The sequence below is a fragment of the Copadichromis virginalis genome, linkage group LG18 (assembly GCF_057382275.1).
Source record: "Copadichromis virginalis isolate Kocher_CV1m ecotype Utaka linkage group LG18, C_Virginalis_male_GT1.1, whole genome shotgun sequence".
In the NCBI taxonomy this organism is placed as follows: domain Eukaryota; kingdom Metazoa; phylum Chordata; class Actinopteri; order Cichliformes; family Cichlidae; genus Copadichromis; species Copadichromis virginalis.
The window spans coordinates 12,645,562-12,668,349 of NC_140635.1; the positions used below are offsets into that span (position 1 = coordinate 12,645,562).

Sequence of the window (22,788 nt, forward strand, 5' to 3'; positions counted from 1 at the left end):
GAGCAAAACACAGTCTGCTATTTTTCCTGCTGAACACAGCTAAACATATCTATCGAATTTTCAAGGACAGTGGCGCTATTATCCCTGTTTACTTTTCCACTTTTAAACCCCAGAGTAAATAGTGCTCAGAGTGATTCACTTTCCCACAAATGACTGCTATCACAAGACGCACACATACACACACACACATACATGAACAAGAAAACCAAAATAAAAACAATAACAACACAAGATAAAGCAAAGAAAAAAGTGTTTCTTTTGAGGCATGATTAAGTTCGTGCTGAGCAATGTCATAATATGACGATGGGGGTAGGTTAACTGGCAGTTCTAAAATGACCATATGTGAATGTGATCATTAATGTTTGTCTGTCTGTGACAGACTTGTGACATGTTCATGACATACTCTGCCCCCCACTCTACAGGCTCCAGCACCTCCTCTGACCCTGACTTAGATAAGTGGAAAAAAATGGGTGGATGGTTGGATATTATGTACCTTATGTTTGCCTTTCTAATCTTGCCTCAAGGATTTTCCCCCTTTTTGCTTGTTTTACAAAAGCAAGAAAGTGTGATAAAAATGCACCTGTTTGGTTTCCACACCCAATGATATATGCCATTCTCTCACTGGTTCAGCAGAGGAAAAAGTGAGTATAAATACTTTGAAAACACTGCGGCAGAGTGTGACTGCTTTTGGTTTTCTCATCGATCAAAAGCATGAAGTTGTTCGTCTTGGTGGCTCTGTTCGGGCTTGGCCTTGCCCAGCACAACCCCCAATTTAAGAATGGAAGGACTGCCATCGTCCACCTGTTTGAATGGCGTTGGGCTGACATTGCTCAAGAGTGTGAACGCTTCTTGGGTCCCAAAGGCTTTGGCGGAGTTCAGGTCTGTATAGCTGAGCATTAAGGGACACATTGGACAATCCTTTCTTTTCCTGTTTCATACACAGACACGTGTGTGTTATGTGTCTGTGTGTGTTTATTTTTGCTATTATTATCAAAACTATTATCAATATTATCAAACTATGCTTTTTACTTTCTCATTAGAATGACGTCTAAACTATCTTTTACTAATGTTTTGACTCACTAGCACTGAGAATTTTTTTTTTTTGCAAGGAAGTCCTGACTGTAGCGCCAAATAACAACAACACTTGTTGTTGTTTTTTCTCCTTTGCGCTCCTCAGATCTCTCCTCCAAATGAACACATTCTGGTGAACAATCCCTTCAGGCCCTGGTGGCAGAGATACCAGCCAATCAGCTACAAACTCTGCTCAAGATCTGGCAGTGAGGCAGAACTGAAAAACATGATCTCCCGCTGCAACAATGTTGGGGTAAACTAAATTACAGTTGACATTTAATGTTAGGTATTTCAGACTTCTTCATTTGACAGACGTCATTTGACAACAAGTTAATACCAGATTCCTTTTATGAGAATTTTAGAACAACATTATAGACACAGTACCTGGTGGGCTAGAATAAATTCATGAAGATCAACAATTTAACGAATTAGCATGATTTGAAATGACCATGCAAAGAAAATGAATAAAACTGACCTAGTTATGTTAACTAACAGGTTAACATCTATGTGGATGCTGTTATCAACCACATGTGTGGATCTGGTGGCGGAGCAGGAACCCACTCTTCATGTGGAAGCTGGTTTGATGCTGGCAAAGAAGACTTCCCCAGTGTCCCGTATTCTAACTTGGACTTCAATGACAAGAAATGCAAGACTGGGAGTGGTGAAATTGAGAACTATGGTGATATATATCAGGTAAGAAATGTCACACAGACAAGTCAAACTTTATTTTAAAAGTTTACTCATTTAAACATTGACTTAAGCTCTTCATACTGATTTCTATTATTTTGACCTTTCTGGCTGTTTTACACCAAATTCCTTTTTTGACTGTTGGCAAAGTCTACCTACAGAATCAGGAGAGGAGGAAGTAAATTATATACACTGATACATCTTAAACTCTTGAAATTTTCTTTAATTTCTTTAATTTAATTTTTTAGACAATTTTTTAGACGTAATTATGTTGTCTAGCAGTTACCTTTAACAGGCTAAAATGAACAATTTAGCATCTTAATTGTGTCAATAAAAACATGAATATAATAATTTATGATTATTATGATGCCATCACATTGCTTGGCAATCACCTTACAAAAATAATAATAATTATATAAACGAGTAGGACCTGACCATTGTAGGGGATCCAAATTTTTTGTTGTCTATGTAATTATATAAACAGCAAATAATATCCCTGTTGTCTGACTTTTCACATGACAAGACCAAGGAAAACAATAGCATGAAAAAAATGATACATTTTTAAAAATGTATTTGTAAGATAAGCCTTAAAATACACATACGGTTATGATAGCATTTTAATTTTAGTCATTACTGACTTTTTGTTTTTTTTTTAGAAAAAGGGAGTAAACAACACCAGGAAGACTGAAGCTTTAGTTTATTAAACATGCTGTTTTGAAATAGCAAATCTTATTAAGATCAAATAAATTGCGAAATTTTAAAGCATATATTTTATACTTGATTTTTCTATTACCAAATATTCTAATAATATAGTCTATACTTTCAGATGCTAAACACAACCAGAGCATATTCCTTGTTGTTCATTGAATTTCCTAATTTGAACTAAATTTTCAAAACAGGCAAAGTTGGAAAAAAAAGTCATCTTTAGTTAGAGAAGAGACATTTGTCTCTACCTTCTCATCTTTCTTTTAGAATGACTACATTGATTTCGCTAAACGTTCTAATTGAGAATACTATAGTAGAAACATATCAATTCCAGCACAGTGTACAATGTCTTGCTTCTTAGCTCCACAATCTGAATAAATATGAACTGCTGTAGGTACGTGACTGCCGTCTGGTGGGTCTGCTGGATCTTGCCCTGGAGAAAGACTATGTTAGGGGCAAAGTGGCCGAGTTCATGAACAAGCTGATTAACATGGGTGTGGCTGGATTCAGAGTGGATGCCTGCAAGCACATGTGGCCTGGTGATCTGAGTGCTGTCTATGGTCGTCTGAACAACCTTAACACCCAGTGGTTCCCCGGTGGCGCCAGACCTTTCATCTATCAGGAGGTCAGTTTTTCTGGACAAACTGTATCTAGAGCAGCCATCAAACAGGATGGAAGAGAAGCATTTACAAATACAAACATTCAAGGAGAACATTAAAGTAACTACTATTTGGCAAGAAAACAAAAGCACATAATGGTATACAAAATGAAGATTAGGGTAATGACAGAAAGAAAGAGAAGCAAAGTGATTTTATTTATTTAAACCCTTTCTAATTTACAGATTATGGATGATATACATTTTGAACTGAATCAGCTTCCTGGGGTATGAATTTCGCGCTTTTCACTCTAGGTTATTGATCTGGGAGGTGAGGCCATTACAGCTAATGAGTACGTCGGCCTTGGAAGAGTGACTGAGTTTAAATATGGTGCCAAACTGGGAGAGGTCTTCAGAAAGTGGAACAACCAGAAGCTTTCCTACACTAAGTATGTGTTGTTTCTACTGGTATATCTAAGGAAAATATTACACAATTTAATATAAAAGATTTCTTTAAAGATATAACAGAGATATGTCATTGTTAACAATACTCTTTGTAAAGGAAAAACAAACAGATAAAAACTACTATAAAGGTGCAGGGTCCGACAAATTGGTTGTCAAAGTCAATTTCACATCCATCATATGTTGACTTTTTGAGAATGAGAATTTTACAGGAGTGTAGTTAGAGTAACCAGTGCAAACTCTATCTTAAGTACTGGTCTGAACAAAGACTTTGTAATGATCAGCTATAATTTAAAAATATATATATAATAAAATACATTTCTTTTTTTCTTTGCTGTGTTTAGGAACTGGGGAGAAGGATGGGGTTTCATGGCTAACGGGAATGCTCTCGTCTTCACTGACAACCATGATAACCAAAGAGGCCATGGTGCTGGCGGTGCATCCATCCTTACATTCTGGGACCCCAGGCTCTACAAGATGGCTGTTGCTTACATGCTTGCCCACCCTTACGGTGTAACCAGGGTCATGTCTAGCTATCGGTGGGACCGCAACATTGTAAACGGACAAGTATGTTCACAAGTATAATGCAATATCTAGTGTGTATTAGATGCTTTTTTGTTGAATGCATTCATTAATGCTTGTATAATAGGATAAGAATGACTGGATTGGACCCCCCAGCAATGGTGATGGGTCAACCAAGCCTGTTACTATCAACTCTGACCAGACCTGTGGGAATGGATGGGTTTGTGAGCATAGATGGCGTCAGATCACGTAAGTCCACAGAAATCAGGAGAAAGCACACTGACCTTATGCAAATTCACATTGTTCTGCTTTGTCAGCTAGACCATCAAAACTGTAGATATCATGTATTATGATTGTAATTTGTCCTTTCTCCTATTTAGTAACATGGTCACTTTCCGTAATGTGGTCAATGGACAGCCTCACTCCAACTGGTGGGACAACCAGGGCAACCAGGTTGCCTTTGGGCGTGGTAACCGTGGTTTCATCGTTTTTAACAATGAGAACTGGTAAGGATTATGTTCTCTTTGTTTGTGTGTGTGTAATTTAAAAAAGCTTAGTTCAAAAATGTCTGTAGTTTTTAAGCCTTCAAGCCTTTTCAAGACTACACTACTACTACAATAATAATAATAATATTAATAATAAGTATTATTATATAATTATTAATTATTATATAATTATTATTATAGGATCTATTTAATTATCATATTATCCACAAAAGACATCTGGAAATGAAATGTCTATTGCTTTTGCTGTTACTCCAAACCAGCACTGTATTATTTTGGACTGCTGAGTCAGTAAAACTCTCTCAACAGAGAATGAGAAAATGAGCTGCATCACATATGTTATGCATATTTATGTTTTCTTTTTTTTCTTTTTTACCAGATATGTAATGCCTTCCTTTGCCCAAGTGGTATTATATAGCTTTATATTTGTTTTTTTGTCTTGAAAGCAGAATAAATATGAGAAAGCAATGGAGTTTAATGGTGGCACTCTTACGACTTTAACACTGGGTTGACCTCTATTTTCGCTTTCAGGGACCTGAATGTCACCCTGAACACAGGCTTGCCTGGTGGCACCTACTGTGATGTCATTTCTGGTCAGAAGGAAGGAAGCAGATGCACTGGGAAGCAGGTCAGTGTTGGTGGTGATGGCCGTGCCACCTTCTCAATCAGTGGCCAAGATGAGGACCCCTTCATCGCTATCCATGCAGATTCTAAGCTGTAAATCCCGGAAATATGACTTCAAATGAATTTTTAAAATTCAAATAAAGCTTATTTTAAAAACTGAAGATGCTCTTTGTCATTTTTGACTTTTGACTTTTGTTTATATTCAAATAATAGACTGACATGTAAATATGTTCATGAATATGTTCATTTATAATAAATACTCTTCAGGGTGTGAAATGAAAACCCACTCATAATATTTAGTCACAATGTATTTAAAAAAATACATCTCATAGTAATGGTGGTCCTAAAATAAAGTAATGACACATTTTTATTGTTTCTTTCCCTGGTGGGTGGGATGGGCTCAGAAAAGAATTAAAGGGTGAGCTGCAGTACTTCACTTACGTGTCATATTTATTATGGGGGGAATTATATCCATTGAGTACAGTAACATAGACAATGTTACACCCTGAAAAGGGGATAAGTCAATCAATCTCAGACACAATGCTGAGCTCCATGTTAACTACCAACAGAGCGCTTAGCTAGCTGCTTAATAGTATCCTAACAGTACAGTGAAACATGAATCACCTAAACATTCCTAGTATTCTAGTGGTACATTTGCAGATATAGTCAGTACAGCTCAACATATATATTTCTGCAGTTCAAAAGCAAAAATACTCATCTTTTTTCTTTTTCTTTTTCTTTTTGCCTGTCCTGTCCGGCACTGTAGCATTCATAATTGTTGTTTGAAAGCCAAGAGCAGATTTATTTTCCCGAGTGGACCTTATGCTATACTGGTGTACTTAATTGTTGTAGTTTATTAGTTATTACAATCAAAATGGACAGGATTGCAGGATGGGAAAGAGAAAGAAGAAAGAAAGAGAAGTTGGGAAGACAGTAAAAATATAGGAGAAATGGGGTAGAGAGATAAAGAGAGAAAAGACACTGGAAATCTGCTTAACCACCTGCTTAAGAAGAAAATAACACAGTAAGGAAATCACAGAAACAACCAACACGCTATAACTACCGCATGTTGTTGAATGCTACTGAGCAGCATCACAACTAATAATGCATGATATGTTTAGAGGCAGCACCCAACCAAGACAGTGTGTGTCTGTTTGTACACCTGTGTGAACATTTGTGTGTACACTTGTGTGTACACCTGTGTGTTAAGGTACCTGGGTCATTGACACAGTGTTTTGAGTTTTGCATTATTATTGAACTTTGATTTTGTTATTATCTATAATTTCTAGTCTTTTGGTTTCTGCGTTAGAGATCTTATTCTTCTGGTTTCTGTCTATGTTCCATAGTTGCTCTGTCTCACCTGTCAGCTGTATCACCTTGCCAAGTCCGCGTCTCTGTGTTATGTTTCCTGTTTTACTTTGAAAGTCCATGTCTCTGTTTCTAGTTTTGCTTCCCTTGTCTCATTAGGCCTGATTTGTCCCAGCTGCGTTTCCCTCCTGTCTCCCATTTCCTGATTGCTCCATCTGTCTGTGTTGCGATCAGTGTTGGGCAAGTTACCTTGAAAAAGTAATTATTTATAGTTACTAGTTACTTCTTCAAAAAAGTAACTGAGTTAGTAAATGAGTTACAAGATTCGAAAAGTAATTAATTACTTGAAAAGTAACTATTGTGTTACTTTAAAAAAAAATGTTTAACCCTCTGGGGTCCAAGGTATAACTGGCCATTTTTCACTACTTTTGATTTTCCCTCTACATTTCAACTTTAAAAAATATTTACTTTGCCTTGTTTGGTATCATTCTTTTCAGCACAACCTCACGTGTCTGAATTTAAACTTATGTTTTCATTTTGACATACTGTATTAACACAATTGATCTAAAATCAGACAAAAAACATAAAATCCGAGTAGAAAAAGTTATATTTTTTTACTGTAACAACCACAAACATGTTTAATGAATCATATTTCATAACTTTAAATGCAAATATAAAATGACAATTTTAAAATCATATGCACAAGTTGTGCAAACTAAGTTATTTGCAGCTATTTACCTTTTACCCTTTTTTAAAATAACCATTTCAAACTATTTACAGAACAATCACGTTCTGCATTCAATAAGAATGAAATGCAAATTATTTGTGCCACTCCAAATATTTCTGTCCACTATAAAGGAGAACATCACAGCCTAATACCTGCAGGTCTGACAGCAGCAGGTGTATCACTCCTGTTCTCTACCTGGAGACAGCAGTCGCCTCATTGTTCTGATACACAACACAAAACTACACAACACAAAACTATCCACAACATTACACACTAACTACACAAGACAACACATTAATTACACACTCCACTGTGCTGGGCAGCTCTGTAGCTGCCTTTAGGGAACAAGTCAGGGCTGGCGAGCTTGCTCTCTCTATCTCTACCTCCACTTCTTCGCCGCTGCTGCAGCAGACTGAGCTTTCCATGGCACCGCTGCAGCAGTTGCATTTGCAGCACCAGAATCCCTCTTCCTTCACGTCGTGTTCTGACCACTCCTCCCCTGGCTCATGCTTGGCATAAATGTGGTCAGGGTATGAGGAGCCGGTCACCGCTGCTCCGGCACTTTCTGTTTCCTTCACCACTCCTGCTTCCAGGAGGAAGCGTCGTCCGACAGCGCTCCTCACCACGCTTGGAACCTCTGACTTCCTTGGAGCAGCTGGCCGAGACAGTTAATGAGGATTCGCCACCCACTGAACAAAGCCTGGTGCCAGGATCTACGGTTCCACTAGTGTCTGTTGAGACTATGACTCCAGATTTTTCCATCTCAGTGAGTGAGATTGACTGTCTGGCGCGAGCTCTTACTAAGTGTGGAACAACAAGAATAGACACTGATGTTTCCAGTTCAGAAGAATTGAAGACAGTTTCCTGTGTTTTTAAAACTACTGAACGTAGGACTCTTCATGTTTCCCCACCTGCTCATATGCTCAGTTATTAGCTCAGCATTCAGCTCAATCATTAGCTCCGCCATCTGCTCAGCTACCTGTTCAGCCAGGCGTCTCTGTACCTCCTGACCCCGTGTCTGTCTCTGCTGGAGGGTCCGAGGGACTCATCCAGCTGTCTGTTCCCACTGGTGGTTCTGGAGAACCGCTCCACCCATCTGTCTCTGCTGGAGGGTCAGAGGAGTCACTCCAGCCGTCTGCCTCCATTGGAGGATCCGCTGACGGCTCTGGTGAGTCCATTCAGCCACCACCTGCACTTTCTATGCCATCGCCTGTATCGCCACCACCTGCTCCTTAGTTATTTTGTTGTGTTTAGTAATAAAACTGTGTTGAGCACACTTTTTTGCCTCTGTGAGTCTGCACTTTGGGTCCACCATTCCTGCCTACTGCACACAGAACATGACACTGCGTGTGTCAGCATGCTAGTATTAATAAGGTTGGTCCATGTAAATATCTAATAGTGGGTGTGGTGAGCCATAGCCCTGCCCCCCATGACATGAAGCATGCATGGAGGAGATCCAGGCGTCACCTAGCAGCCATGGTGCAGAAGCCAACGTGGGCTACAGCGACGAGCAGGTGGGCGCACCTGCCCACCCCCTAAGTGGTATCCAAAATACTGTACCTCCCTCCATCCAACCACACACTTCTTCAGGTCGGCCGTGACCTCACCTGCCTCAGGGACTCAAGAACCATGGTAGATGGCAGTATATGCAGCATGTAGATGCAGCACCAGGTCTAGGAGGTGCTGGAAAATGCCTGGGGTTCTGAACAAGCAGAACAAAAATGTGACAAATAGGTATATCCCATACGGAGTGAAGAAGGCCATTTTGTCCTTGGACTCTGCAGACAAGAGAATCAACCAGTAGCTCTTGGTTAAAATTGGTGTTGTGAAAAAATTGAGCCATGCCAAACCAGTCCAGGAGCTCATCAACCTGGGGAATGGGGTAGGCATCTCAATCACCTTGTGGTCATCGACACAGAACCATATAGACCCATCTCTCTTCACTACAAGAACTATGGGGCTATACCACAAGCTGTACGACCCTTCTATTACCTCTATTTTCAGACAATTTTCAAACAATTCTCTCTGAACAATTTGTCTCTTATGTTCAGGTAGAATGCACCATCATGCATACTGTGTTTCAAAATGGTACTCTATGAGAGTAGGCAGGGGGGAGAACACATCTACAAATCACTGTTGCAATGCAGCAACATCTGCTCTCTGGGCCTGTCTCAGATGGTTATCCCAATGGAGAGAGGCAGGAATGGGAATGGAATTTGGGACTTCCAGCCCAAACTCATCTCTTCCCTTAACCAGACTCAACAGAGAAGCGTTTTCAGCCATTGAGGAGATTGAGGTGTTATACTTGTTTGGCTCCTCCCATGTCCAACTGTAAAATAAAAAATGGTAAATGGCCTGTATTTATATAGCGCTTTACTAGTCCCTAAGGACCCCAAAGCGCTTTACATATCCAGTCATCCACCCATTCATGCACACATTCACACACTGTACCACCATAGTCAGCCCACTCGCCATGTCTCCTTGCCACTTGGCAAGTAACTTTAAGCTTAAGGATGGAAGCAATACAATACCTTGTCTCCCGTTGAAAATTTCCTGTCTATCCCCTCTGTTGTACAGGCGTTGTTGACGTCCCTGGGCCTAAAGCAAATTTTCCTGTGACAACTCCCCTGTGCAGCTTTGCTCTTAGGTCCAGGACGTGCTGAATCTAACTTTTAGCTGGGTTTAGATCTTCCACCCAGTTTTCCTCAATTAGGTCTAATGAGGTCTAAAGTGTGCAAGACATGAACAATGTGCCCTAGTCAGTCAGTATCGCTTTCGGGATGCCGACTCTGGAGATGACCTGAAACAATGCCTGCACCACACTCTTGGCAGAAATTGTGCACAGCAGCACTTCTTCGGGAAATTGCGTTGTATAATCCACCAGAACTAATACAAAATAATATCGTACTCTGTTGAAATGACCGACAAGCCATTGCCAGTGTGTTCAAATGGGACCTCCATTACCAGTAAAGGGCACATCAAGTGACCATTATTTTAGTGGTAAATCCTCCATGGAGTGTGTCAATGGAAAATTGTATTTAGTAGTCAGTATAATCTTTTAGTGATATAAGTTTGCATATGATAAAATACTGCATGTAGTTATTTGTATTAGGAAATATTTAACCATGTATGCTTAGAGGCATATAATTAATTGTGTAGTGACAACAGGCTGCAGGCTTGGTGTGCACTCCAGGAATGCACCCCCACGTCCTGGGAGCATGAGAGGTTGCACCTTGTTTTATTGTTTTAACATAGCTATGTCTGTTTTAGTCTAAGTGCCTTTTTGCCTAGATGAACCGCTGGACTTCTTCACTGGGTTATCTAGGGTGAACCATCTAGGGTGGGGGAGGTCTACCCTCTTCCTGACCAAGGACATGCCTTTTATGACCCTTTGATCAGCAGGACACACACACACACACACACACACACACACACACACACACACACACACACTGAAGTATAAATAAAGACCGGGGCAGTTTCTTAGTGCGAGTCTCTCAGTAGGGAGCTGCCCTTGCTAGCAAGAACTCTGTGTGTTTCTCTTCTCTGAGTCTTTACTGAAGAAGTGTTTTAGAATATTTTCCCTAACAGAGTGAATCACTGGAGCTGGCGGGGTCATCTCCTCCTCCCTATGTGATCATGACCTGCTATTAAAGGTCATGATCACATCCCAACATACCGCCCCAAAAGGTTATAAAACCCCAGCCAATTTGTTCCTAGAATTAGGGGATGCAACAGGTGGGACCTAACTGCAGCCTTTACTCTATACATTTAACCTTAAATTTAATATACAGAGGCATAATGGGATACTTGAGAACATCCCCATGAACACATATGACCTCCACCTACTAAAACCTCCATCAATGCTCTGGGTTGAACCAGGCTTTGGTGGACCAGAGTCTGTGTGTAGCCTGTGTCCACCACAGCCTAGTGTATACCCCAATGACACCTTACTGGAATGCTGTACGTCCATCCTGGATCAGGGGACGGTCCCAGAGACCCGGTGATGTGGAACACCTGCCCCACCTTCATCAATGGACACTCCCGTCTCAGGTGTCCCAGTCCAGCACTCCTGCCCTGGCGTTTGTGCCGGCCTCCATGGTTCAAGTACTGTGCCTGCCCTGTCCAGGCCACAGGAAAGCAGATTGGCCAAAAAAGGGGTTTGTGGGCCGTGGCTGTGGTGACCGCTCTGTTGGGGACCCTCTTCCTCAGTGCTGGCATTAGCTGCAGTTTACTGGCTGCAGTTTGCTGAGCGGCTGGCTGTGGCTCTCCACACCCTCAGTCTGCGCAGCCATGTGGTCCTCTGTGAGGGTGACGGCTGCCTTCAGGTTTCCTGATGGCAGCGGACCCGTCGCTCTAAACTGCTCTAGTGCCACCAGTGCCATTATCTGCGCTTCTCCCTCCGATGGCCCAGTCTACACAGCTCTTGCACTGACTCCACACCTCTCCAGATCCTGGTGTCACAGATGAGCTACAGCTGCCTCATCATCCTCGTTGGCACTGCCCCTTGAGCCTGCTGCAACAGAGGCATAGACCACAGCCCTGCCAAAATTATATTTATTAATCATGTAAATTGGACCAGAATTGGACATGATCCGCATGTCTATTCAACGTCCAATGTTTAGTTGGGCCTGATTATTCAGGACCTTGTATGTATTGTGTCGACAGAGGTGGGACAGAGAGCGATTGAAGTCAACCCAGCTTCCCCTGTCATCATTCTGAGATGGCATAAAAAGTCTTAACATCCAGCGTTATGTGTTAAAAATGATCAGAGTGAACAAACAGAGCTTTCCTTTATTTGCTAATAGTAGATAATTTTTATCAATTAAACACGTAATCGATAGTTCTGATCAGTATGTTAAATGAGAAATGTAGTTTGAATATTAAAAAGGACTGTTCTAATGTCTGAATTTTGTCTGTGTACTTAATCCTGCTTTGAACTTGGCAGGTTAGCGTGTCCCTATACGAATGTGGAAAGATAAGCAACGTATGCAAATTCCATGATTTTGGATATCATAAAGGTTGAACAAGGAACCATATTTAATATGTGATTTTTCTGATATTTAATTATACTTAACACTGATATGAATAGAATCAGGTATATAAAAAAAAGTATGTGTACGTTTAACCAGTATAATAAATAAGAAAATATCTATGCAATGATTCTGAAGACAGGCCTCACACTGAGAGTTTGACCTTGGTGTGTTTGAGTGTGTGTGTGTGTGTGTGTGTGTGTGTGTGTGTGTGTGTGTGTGTGTGTGTGTGTGTGTGTGTGTGTGTGTGTGTGGAACATGGGAGGGAGTGAGCATCACTGAGGAGCTACTAGTCTGAAAGAATGTCTAACTAATAAATTGTATGTGGTTGACAGTATACTGACAATATACTCAACACACAGTTTTAACCTTATAAGAGCCTGTTCAGCCAAATGGTCAAGCACATTTTGAGTCACTATATTTCAATAAGAAGAATAAAAAAATATAAATGAATAAAGAAAATATTAGAAAGTAACATACATTTACAAAAATCACTTGACATTGCATCTGAGTGTCCTATTATGTAGGGGCCATGGTGGTGTGGGAGCACTGTAATCTGATAGCAAGAAAAGTAAAATCCAGTATTGGGCCTCCAGGATCCTCCCATAACTCAAAGACATGTATAGGGTTATGTTAATTGGTACTGACCTGGACCTGAATGTGGGCATGAATGGTTGTCTGTCTGTATAAGTCAGCCCAAAGACAAACTAGTGACCTGTCCAGTGTGCACCGTACCCCTGGCCCTATGACAGTTTGGCTAGGCTCCAGCACCCTGTGACCCTGAATTGGATAAGAAAGAGAAAATTGTGTTAAATGGACAGATATTATGTGCGCCTTGTGTTTGCCTTTCTATTCTTGCCTCAAGGATTAACCCACCCCACCCCCTTTTTTCCTTGCTTTAAAATATGCAGGAAAGTGTGATAAAAACGCACCTGTTTGATTTTCACATTGATATATGACAGTCTTTCATTGGCCTAGAAAAGGAAAAGGCCAGTATAAATACTTTAAATGCACTTTGGCTAAGTGTGACGGTTTTTTGTTTTCTCATCGATCGAAGGCATGAAGTTGTTCATCCTGGTGGCTTTGTTCGGGCTTGGCCTTGCCCAGCACAACCCCCAATTTAAGAATGGAAGGACTGCCATCGTCCACCTGTTTGAATGGCGTTGGGCTGACATTGCTCGAGAGTGTGAACGCTTCTTGGGTCCCAAAGGCTTTGGCGGAGTTCAGGTATATATAGCTATATATCACATGTAGCTTCTAGATAGGTAGGACAATCCTTTCTGTCTTCCTGCATTCTTTTACTACTTGAAAACAATGTGAATGAATGAATGAAACAATGAATGCATTAATGCATTATCACACTGATTACACAATACAGCCTACCTTTTGAGGTGTTGGAAGTTCAGCGCGAACACTTCACGGAACTTGTATTTTCCGTTCTCATTAGTATCTAAAATTCTATTTTCACACACTTTACTCAATTCAGTTTTTCCTCACAACTATTGACACATTATGTCTTTAGAAAAGTATTGATTGACAAAAAAAAATAAATTTGTATCATTAGACACAGATTTGGTGCTTCCACACCAGTTTCAATAGCATGGCCAGGTTTATAATTTTAAACTTTAGAAAGCTTTTCCAGGTCATGATTTTGCCACAAGAAAAATCAAAACCAATTTTTGTGATAAACTTTGTGCTGACCATCAACAGTAGAATCAGATTAACCTATTTAACACAAGCCTCCACCTACATAATTCTATTTAATACAATTATAACATGGTTTTTGTTTCTTGTGGGGTTTGTTTGTTTGTTTGTTTGTTTGTTTGTTTGTTTGTTTGTTTGTTTGTTTGTTTGTTTGTTTGTTTGTTTGTTTGTTTGTTTGTTTTTTCTATGCTCCACAGATCTCTCCTCCAAATGAACACATTGTGTTGGGCATTCCCTGGAGGCCCTGGTATCAAAGATATCAGCCAGTCAGCTACAACCTCTGCTCAAGATCTGGCAGTGAGGCAGAACTAAAAGACATGATCACCCGATGCAACAAAGTTGGGGTAAACTAAATTACAGCTGTCATTTGATGATAAGCATTGCAGACTTCAGGTTTCTTAATTTTACAGAATTGTGGTCATCTGCAACCACTTGCATAACAAAAAGTTATTACCAGTTTTTGTTATGACACTTTTTGGAACATTATAGAATCAGTACCTGGCAGTTTAGGTGATACAATAAATATCAACAATTTAACAAATGTATTTTATTTGAACCTAACATGTAAAAAAAAATCACTGAAAATGATGAGGTTTAGAAACAGAATTTGATTTTGTGCACTGCACCCTCAACAATATATATATCCCAAAAGGTTAACATCTATGTGGATGCTGTCATCAACCACATGTGTGGATCTGGTGGTGGAACAGGGACCCATTCTTCATGTGGAAGCTGGTTTGACGCTAGCAATGAAGACTTCCCCAGTGTCCCGTATTCCTACTTGGACTTCAATGACTATAAATGCAAGACTGGGAGTGGTGAAATTGAGAACTATGGTGATATATATCAGGTAAGAAATGTCACTCAACAAAACAAAATGTTTTTGCTTCTGACAGCACTGGCAAGAGCTTACTTACTATCTTATTATAATACATAAAATCTCTGCCTTTCTCTTGTCTATCACTGGTTTTATACCATATTGCAATAGCTTTAAATATTTTTTTCTTATGTTGTTAAGATATGACATCCACAGTGTATATTTTGTGGTCACTTATCATGCCCATGTATGTCTATATTCTCGTTCTATTACAGCATCATTCATCAATTTTGACTTCATCTTTTATTTGTCTGTTACCAAATATTCCAATTTTTGTTTGGCTATAACTTTCCCAAAATATATCACCAATTTCTTTTAATCTAACATTTTGCTTCTATTCAGAAACCACCTCTTTTCCCAAATATAAATTCATTTAATCAAAAACAAAACAAATAATACTAACAGTTTAGGTCCTATCACTGAATCCTGTACTACCATATAAGAAACCTTTCATAAATCAGAGATCTCCTTATTTCTTTGTAGGTACTTATCATTAATGTAAATATTTTTATCCCTCTAATACGGAGATGGACCCCAGAAAAGGAGGATGCTCTGAGAGACTGCTATGACACCACAGACTGGGATGTGCTCCTGAGCTCACATGGTGAGGACATAGAGGGGGCGACACACTTTTGTGTGGACACAGTCGCCCCTGCTAAGACGGTACGGTGTTATCCTAATAACAAACCGTGGGTAACACAGGAAGTCAAAGCTGTCCTCAACATGAAGAAGAAGGCTTTCAGGAGCAAAGTGAAGGAGGAGATGAAAGCAGCACAGCGGGAGGTGAAACGCTGCCTGAGGGAAGCAAAGGACACCTACAGGAGGAAGGTGGAGCAGAAGTTGGAGAGGAACAATATGAGGGAGGTCTGGAATGGTGTGAAAACCATCACAGGCCACAACACCAAGAAAAGCACAGTGGGGGGGACTGTGGAGAAGGCAAACGAACTCAACAACTTCTTCAACAGGTTTGACCAGCCCACAACCCCCCCCCCCCCCACCCTCACCTTCACTACAGAGTCCTCTCCCCACTCTCCTACCTCCCTCGCTTCCCCCCTTCCTGACACCATGACACCCCCCTCCTCCAATCCCTCTCTCAGCAGCAAGACATCTCCCCCCCTCCCCTCCTCCCAAACATCTCCCAGTGTCACAGTGGATCAGGTCAGGAGACAACTGAGGAAGCTTCGCCCCAGAAAGGCAGCAGGCCCAGACAAGGTGTGTCCTAGGATGCTAAAGGCATGTGCTGCTGAACTTGGGGAGCCGCTACAACGAGTCTTCAACCTCAGTCTGTGACTGGGGAGAGTGCCCGCCCTATGGAAGACATCCTGCATCGTCCCGGTCCCCAAAAGGAACCGGCCCAATGAGCTGAATGACTTCCGACCGGTGGCACTGACGTCACATCTTATGAAGACTCTAGAGCGGCTCTTCCTCAACCTCCTCCGACCACAGGTACAACATGCCCAGGAGCCACTACAGTTTGCATACAAGGCGGGTGTCGGAGTGGAGGATGCCATCCTGTACCTCCTACACAGAGCCCACTCACACCTGGATGGGGGAAAAGGCACGGTCAGGATCCTGTTTCTTGACTTTTCCAGTGCCTTTAATACCATCCGGCCCTGTATGCTTCAGGAAAAACTGAACAGGATGGAGGTGGACCCCTGCCTGGTGGCTTGGATCTCCGACTACCTCACCGACAGACCACAGTACGTCAGGCTGAAGGACATCACGTCTGACACTGTGGTCAGCAGCACAGGAGCACCACAGGGAACTGTGCTGTCCCCTCTTCTCTTCACCCTGTACACCTCTGACTTCTGCTACAACTCTGAATTATGCCATATTCAGAAGTTTGCAGATGACACGGCCATCATGGGGTGTATCTGGGATGATCAGGAAGAGGAGTAAAGAAGTCTGGTGAGGAACTTTGTCGCATGGAGTCACACAAACCACCTGCAACTCAACACCTCAAAGACTAAGGAACTGGTTGTGGACTTCGGGAGGTCCAGAGAAGGTCCACTGCCGGTTCAGATAGAGGGGGAGGAGGTGGAGGTGGTCAACAAGTACAAGTACCTCGGGCTGTGGGTGGACAATAAACTGGACTGGTCATGCAACACAGAGCACCTGTATAAAAAAGCCCAAAGCCGACTGTACTTCCTCAGGAGGCTGAGGTCTTTTAACACCTGCAGGAAGCTCCTGAGGATGTTTTACCAGTCGGTGGTTGCTGGAGTACTTTTCTATGCTGTGGTGTGCTGGGGGAGCAGCACAGCAAAGAAGGACTCATCCAGGCTGGAGAAACTGATCAGGAAGGCTAGCTCTGTGGTCGGCATGAAGCTGGACACTCTGGTGACAGTGGCAGAGAAAAGGACATTAAAGAAACTGCTGGACATTATGAACAATGCTGGGCATCCTCTGCACACAGCCATAAACAACCAGAAGAGTCTGTTCAGTGACAGGTTGCTTCTCCCCAAGACAAGAACTAACAGACTTAAAAACTCCTTTGTCCCACACGCCATCAAACTGTTTAACTCCTCTCTGGAGGGGAGAGGGAGGGGAAACAGGAGGACAAAGGAGGGGGGAACAACTAAGCTGTAGTGCCTCTTCACCTCACTGTACAATACCTTGTGCAATACTTTTTGTAAATAGTCAACAGTGCAATAGACTCAATACTTGAAATGTGCAATTCACTTGTATTTTTATTTTTTATTCCTATTTATTCTATTTATCCCCTTTGTATATTTTATTTATATTTGTCTCTGTATTTATATATGTGTGTGTATGTGTGTGTGTGCATATATATATATATAACATTCTGTAACTGTAACTTCTGTCGGTGCTGTGCTTTTTTGGAAATCGAATTTCCCAGAGGAACCCACCCGAGGGATTAATAAAGTTCTATCTTATCTTATCTTATCACAGTCTACTATAATCAACCACGGCATATAACATGTTGTTCGTTGCTTTTCATGTTTCTCCTTCAACTTATCTAACTGCTGCTGAAATGGATCTTTTTTACTCTGAAGCCATACTCATAGTCACTCAGTAATTTGTATTCCTTTTACTTTTTTTTTATCAAATTATCAACCTAATTATACATAGATTCCATGCAGTCCAGTGTCAACAATTTTATTCTTCAGCTTTTCAACAGTATTTCATTTTCATTAGCACCTTGAAATAGAAAGCAGTGCAAATTTGTGTGGATAATATCTCCATGCATACTATAGTTGCTTCTTAGCTCCACAATCTGAATAAATATTGACTGTTCTAGGTACGTGACTGCCGTCTGGTGGGTATGCTGGATCTTGCCCTGGAGAAAGACTATGTTAGGGGCAAAGTGGCCAAGTACACGAACAAGCTGATTAACATGGGTGTGGCTGGATTCAGAGTGGATGGCTGCAAACACATGTGGCCTGGTGATCTGAGCGTTGTCTATGGTCGTCTGAACAACCTTAACACCCAGTGGTTCCCCGGTGGCTCCAGACCTTTCATCTATCAGGAGGTGAGTTTTTCTGGACAAACTGTATCTAGGGCAGCCATCAGACAGGATGGCAAACATTCTTGCAAAATACATGAACATTACTATTTAGCAAGAAAAAGAAAAATAGTTAATAGTATAAAATGTTCAAGCTTGTTTTCTTTGTATTATTGTAGGGTCGTTACCTAACAATATAAAATGTCTTGAGGTAACTGTTGTTTCGATTTGGTGCTGTATAAATATAATTCAATTGAACTGAGATGAACTGAAAAGTAAGCTGCAGTTACAGATGCACACTATAAATATCATGTCTTTCTTTCCTACTAAAAGCTGAACAGCATATGCATGTTACTTCATGCTACAAATAGTGTAGAGATTTCATTTATTTACACCGTTGCTAGTTAAAAACTTTAAATGATATGAATTTTGAACTGAATCAGATTTCTATGGTATACATTTTCCTCTTTTCCCTCTAGGTTATTGATCTGGGCGGTGAGCCTATAACAGCTAATGAGTATGTCCGCCTTGGAAGAGTGACTGAGTTTAAATATGGTGCCAAACTGGGAAACATATTTAGAAAGTGGAACAATGAGAAGCTTTGTTATACCAAGTATGTGTCGTTTTCCCCTCATGACACTAAATGAAGTATTACACATGTGTGTATGTATATGTGTGTGTGTGTATATGTATATATATATATATATATATATATATATATTAGGAGTGCAACAATACTCATATCGATATTGAACCGTTCGATACAGTGCTTTCGGTTCAGTACGCATATGTATCAAACAATACAACATTTTTAATTTATTTTATCAACTTTCCTTCTGACGATGCTGTCTGTGTTGAGCGCTCAGTGGATCTGGGCTCGACAGTGCAGCCTAGGCGGAGTAGTCGAACGCAGATTCACTGAGCGCAGGGCAAGCTAGCGAGACAGAAGTTAAGCTCTCCTTGCAACATGGCAAATTGAACCTCCCCCACCCTCATTCAGATCTGGCCTTTGGAACTATTTTGGTTTTCATGTGACGCATGACCCTGAAGGTAAGGTAAGCGCGTCATGACTACTCCGCCTAGGCTCGACAGTGCAGCCTAGGCAGAGTAGTCGAATGCAGATTCACTGAGCGCTCAACACAGACAGCATCGTCAGAAGGAAGAGTGCAGGGCAAGCTAGCGAGACAGAAGTTAAGCTCTCCTTGCAACATGGACTTCCCCCACCCTCATTCAGATCTGGCGTTTGGAATTATTTTGGTTTTCATGTGACGTATGACCCTGAAGGTAAGCGAGTCATGGACTAAAGTAAAACAGTATGTTGGATGTGCCATGCAATGCTCAATTACATGGGTGGGAACTAGTGTGTTAGCGCAGTTAGCTCGTTAACGTGTTGGCCGTCTAGCCCCATGCACGGGGCGATCGGCGGTAGCTCGTTAACGGAGATTTGCTGCGTTGTGGCTTTAAGGTCATTTCAACGAGATTAACCTGAAAGCACTAGTGGGAACACAACGAATATGACTGCACATTTACGCCGACATCATCGTAGTGCAAAGACAAGTGGAAGCAGAAAAAAAAAACAAGCAGGCATGCTACTAACTTTAGCCGAGTCATTTAGACAGCTGTTAGCACATGATTCTCCTTATATGTTTAATATGCTGCTGAGAATATAGCCCAGAAGAAGCGGATAGTATAGCTTTTATTTTGGAAAGAGACATTTCTCTGTAATAAACTCTCTTTTCCAAAGATGAGTGATTCCTCAATCAGATACAGGGCTCGCAATATCACTAGCCCGACGTCCCGGGGCTAGCGATTTTTTCAGTCGGGCTACCAAAATCTATCTCTGCCCTGCCCGTTGGGCTATTGTAGGAAGGAAAAATATATGTCAATGCTTTTGCATTCTTTCAGAAATGTAGCTGGGTAATTATGTCATTGGCATCGGTGAGCCACTGTCAATATGTGACATATTGAAATCGCGTTTGAATTTGCGCTTGTTTTTTTGCTTTCACTTTGAAATCGCGCGAACTGTGTATAGAGAGGGACAGCACTGATCTGTGAGTGAGGATAATTTGCGCACCAATTCCTCTGACTTCGTCTTATTAATTGTTAGCTTACTATGCAAACATGACAAGTGAAATCTCCCGCAGCAAGCCTAAACATGTGAGAGGTTGATCGCGCAGAGAACAGCTGAGCTTATGTGAGTGCGTGTGTAAAAGCAGCAGGATATATATTTGACTACGATGACCTGGATGACTGAGAACCTTCACAGACAGATATATATTTTAGTTCTGCTGAGCCAAATAAGACAGGTCAGGGTGAAGAAGTGACAGCCAAAGAAAAGCTTACCACAAAACGGAGAAGTTATGACAAATCAGACTATAAGGCAAAAAGAAAGTGCAGCTTTATGGTTTCATGGACAAAATAATTTCTGTGGCTGCAATATGACGAGCTAAATAACCAGGGCTGCACATAAGTGGTCCGCAGGTGCGCATTCGCTGTAAATTTGCTGTAATAATGAAATCAATTTCTAATTTGTTTTGATATATTTAGGAACTGGGGAGAAGGATGGGGTTTCATGGCTAACGGTAATGCTGTCGTTTTCACTGACAATCATGATAATCAGAGAGGTAGTGGTGCTGGCGGTGCATCCATCCTTACCTTCTGGGACCCCAGGCTCTACAAGATGGCTGTTGGTTTCATGCTTGCCCACCCTTACGGTGTAACTAGGGTCAATGTCTAGCTATCGGTGGGACCGCAACTTTGTAAATGGAAAAGTATGTTCACTCTTAATGGAAAAAAATGCAATGCTTAGTATGTATCAGACCGTTTTTTGTTGAATATATCCATCCATGTGGCACAGGATCAGAATTACTGGATTGGACCCCCCAGCAATGGTGATGGATCAACCAAGCCTGTTCTTATCAATCCTGATCAGACCTGTGGGAATGGATGGGTTTGTGAGCATAGATGGCGTCAGATCACGTAAGTCACTCAGAAATTAAGAGAAAGCAAGCATCTGACATCATGCAAAACAAAATCCAGTTCTTCTTTGTCATCTGGACTATAACAATCTATAGGCATCACATGATAACATTTTGTCCTGTCTTCTTTCTAGTAACATGGTCATTTTCCGTAATGTGGTCAATGGACAGCCTCACTCAAACTGGTGGGACAACCAGGGCAACCAGGTTGCCTTTGGGCGTGGTAATCGTGGTTTCATCGTTTTTAACAATGAGGACTGGTAAGGATGTTTTTCTCCAAAGACTTTGTGTGTGACTGTTTCCTAAAACTGTACAGTTTCACAAAAAAGCAGACTATTTGAGAGCACATCAAAATATAGCTAATATGAACATCATTCACCAATAACATTTACAATTTTGACATTAAATGTATTCCAGAACTACAAAAAAGCTTCCAATTTTTTTTGTAGTTCTGGAAAGAGCAGTATCAGTTGTGTACAGGAAATTACACTATTAATACAGAAAATTACACTAAATTTAATTTTTGGTGTTACTCCCAACCAAGCATTACAGTTTAATTGTGGCACTGTTGTGGCTTTAAAATTAAGCTGGCCTTTATTTTCCATTTCAGGGACCTGAATGTCACCCTGAACACAGGCATGTCTGGTGGCACCTACTGTGATGTAATTTCTGGTCAAAAGGAAGGAAGCAAATGTACTGGGAAGCAGGTTACTGTTGGTAGTGATGGCCGTGCCCACTTTTCGATCAGTAACAAAGATGAGAACCCCTTCATTGCTATACATGCTGATTCTAAACTTTAAATCCATAATAAAATAAATGCATCTTTCAAATAAATATTTCAAATTCAAATAAAGCATACTGTTGAAAGAGAAGAGGTTTTTTTTGTCATTTTTAACATATTTATTTAAATGAAATAAGCACACACAACAGTTTGAATACATTATCAAATACTGGAAAAACTTATGTGTGACCAAGTTTGCATAATATATAACGTGGCATTGTGTATTTGAATGTACATCGAGTAATGAAGCTCGACACAGCTGCATTCACTGACAAATTATCTGACTGATAAATAAACTAGAGAGAAACTAGGGCCTCCTTCTGATACGACATGCCCAGTACACTTCACCCAGGAGGTGCTGAGGTGGCATACGAATCAGTGCCCCCCCCCAAAAAAAAACAAGATAAAAAAAACAACCCAGTGGAACACCAAACAGAACAGAACGATACAGACACAAGATAGTATGGGGCGCCATTTGTAAAGTGAAACATGCTGAAATTAACGACAACATTTTTCCACATTTAGCTCAAAACCTTACGAAAACATGTTTTTTCGAGTCTTTTTTTTTTCACATTTAGTAAAATATTTGTAACTTTTCATATTTAAAACACAATTTTAAATGTTAAATCTAAATGTTAAATATTAAATCTAAATTTTAAATATTAAATCTAAATGTTAAATCTAAGTATTATATTTAAATCTAAATCTAAATGTTAAATCTAAGTGTTACAGGAAACAAAATATAAAT

At 40.8% G+C, this 22,788-nt stretch overlaps 1 protein-coding gene and 1 pseudogene across 2 annotated transcripts; both read left to right on the forward strand.

The window, feature by feature from the left end:
- The first annotated feature begins 667 nt into the window (after window positions 1-667).
- Window positions 668-5,330, forward strand: LOC146687397 (alpha-amylase). The gene is made up of 9 exons (XM_085438983.1): window positions 668-879; window positions 1,178-1,324; window positions 1,567-1,764; window positions 2,858-3,088; window positions 3,374-3,507; window positions 3,865-4,087; window positions 4,170-4,291; window positions 4,423-4,548; window positions 5,077-5,330. The coding sequence occupies exons 1-9, from the start codon at window positions 712-714 to the stop codon at window positions 5,264-5,266; spliced, it is 1,539 nt and encodes a 512-aa protein (XP_085295109.1). The 5' UTR covers window positions 668-711; the 3' UTR covers window positions 5,267-5,330.
- A 7,966-nt stretch (window positions 5,331-13,296) lies between these two features.
- On the forward strand, window positions 13,297-22,109 carry LOC146687398 (alpha-amylase-like; annotated as a pseudogene). The gene is made up of 9 exons (XR_014916306.1): window positions 13,297-13,464; window positions 14,139-14,285; window positions 14,594-14,791; window positions 18,078-18,308; window positions 18,761-18,894; window positions 20,829-21,052; window positions 21,139-21,260; window positions 21,394-21,519; window positions 21,870-22,109. The product of XR_014916306.1 is annotated as an alpha-amylase-like (transcript).
- Window positions 22,110-22,788: the final 679 nt, after the last annotated feature.

Excerpts from the sequence above, each read along its gene's own strand:
- LOC146687397 (XM_085438983.1), top strand. The coding sequence starts at position 712 with ATGAAGTTGTTCGTCTTGGTGGCTCTGTTCGGGCTTGGCCTTGCCCAG. Across the intron at positions 3,508-3,864 it reads CAGAAGCTTTCCTACACTAA|GAACTGGGGAGAAGGATGGG; the intron begins GTATGTGTTGTT and ends TGCTGTGTTTAG. Across the intron at positions 4,549-5,076 it reads GTTTTTAACAATGAGAACTG|GGACCTGAATGTCACCCTGA; the intron begins GTAAGGATTATG and ends TTTCGCTTTCAG.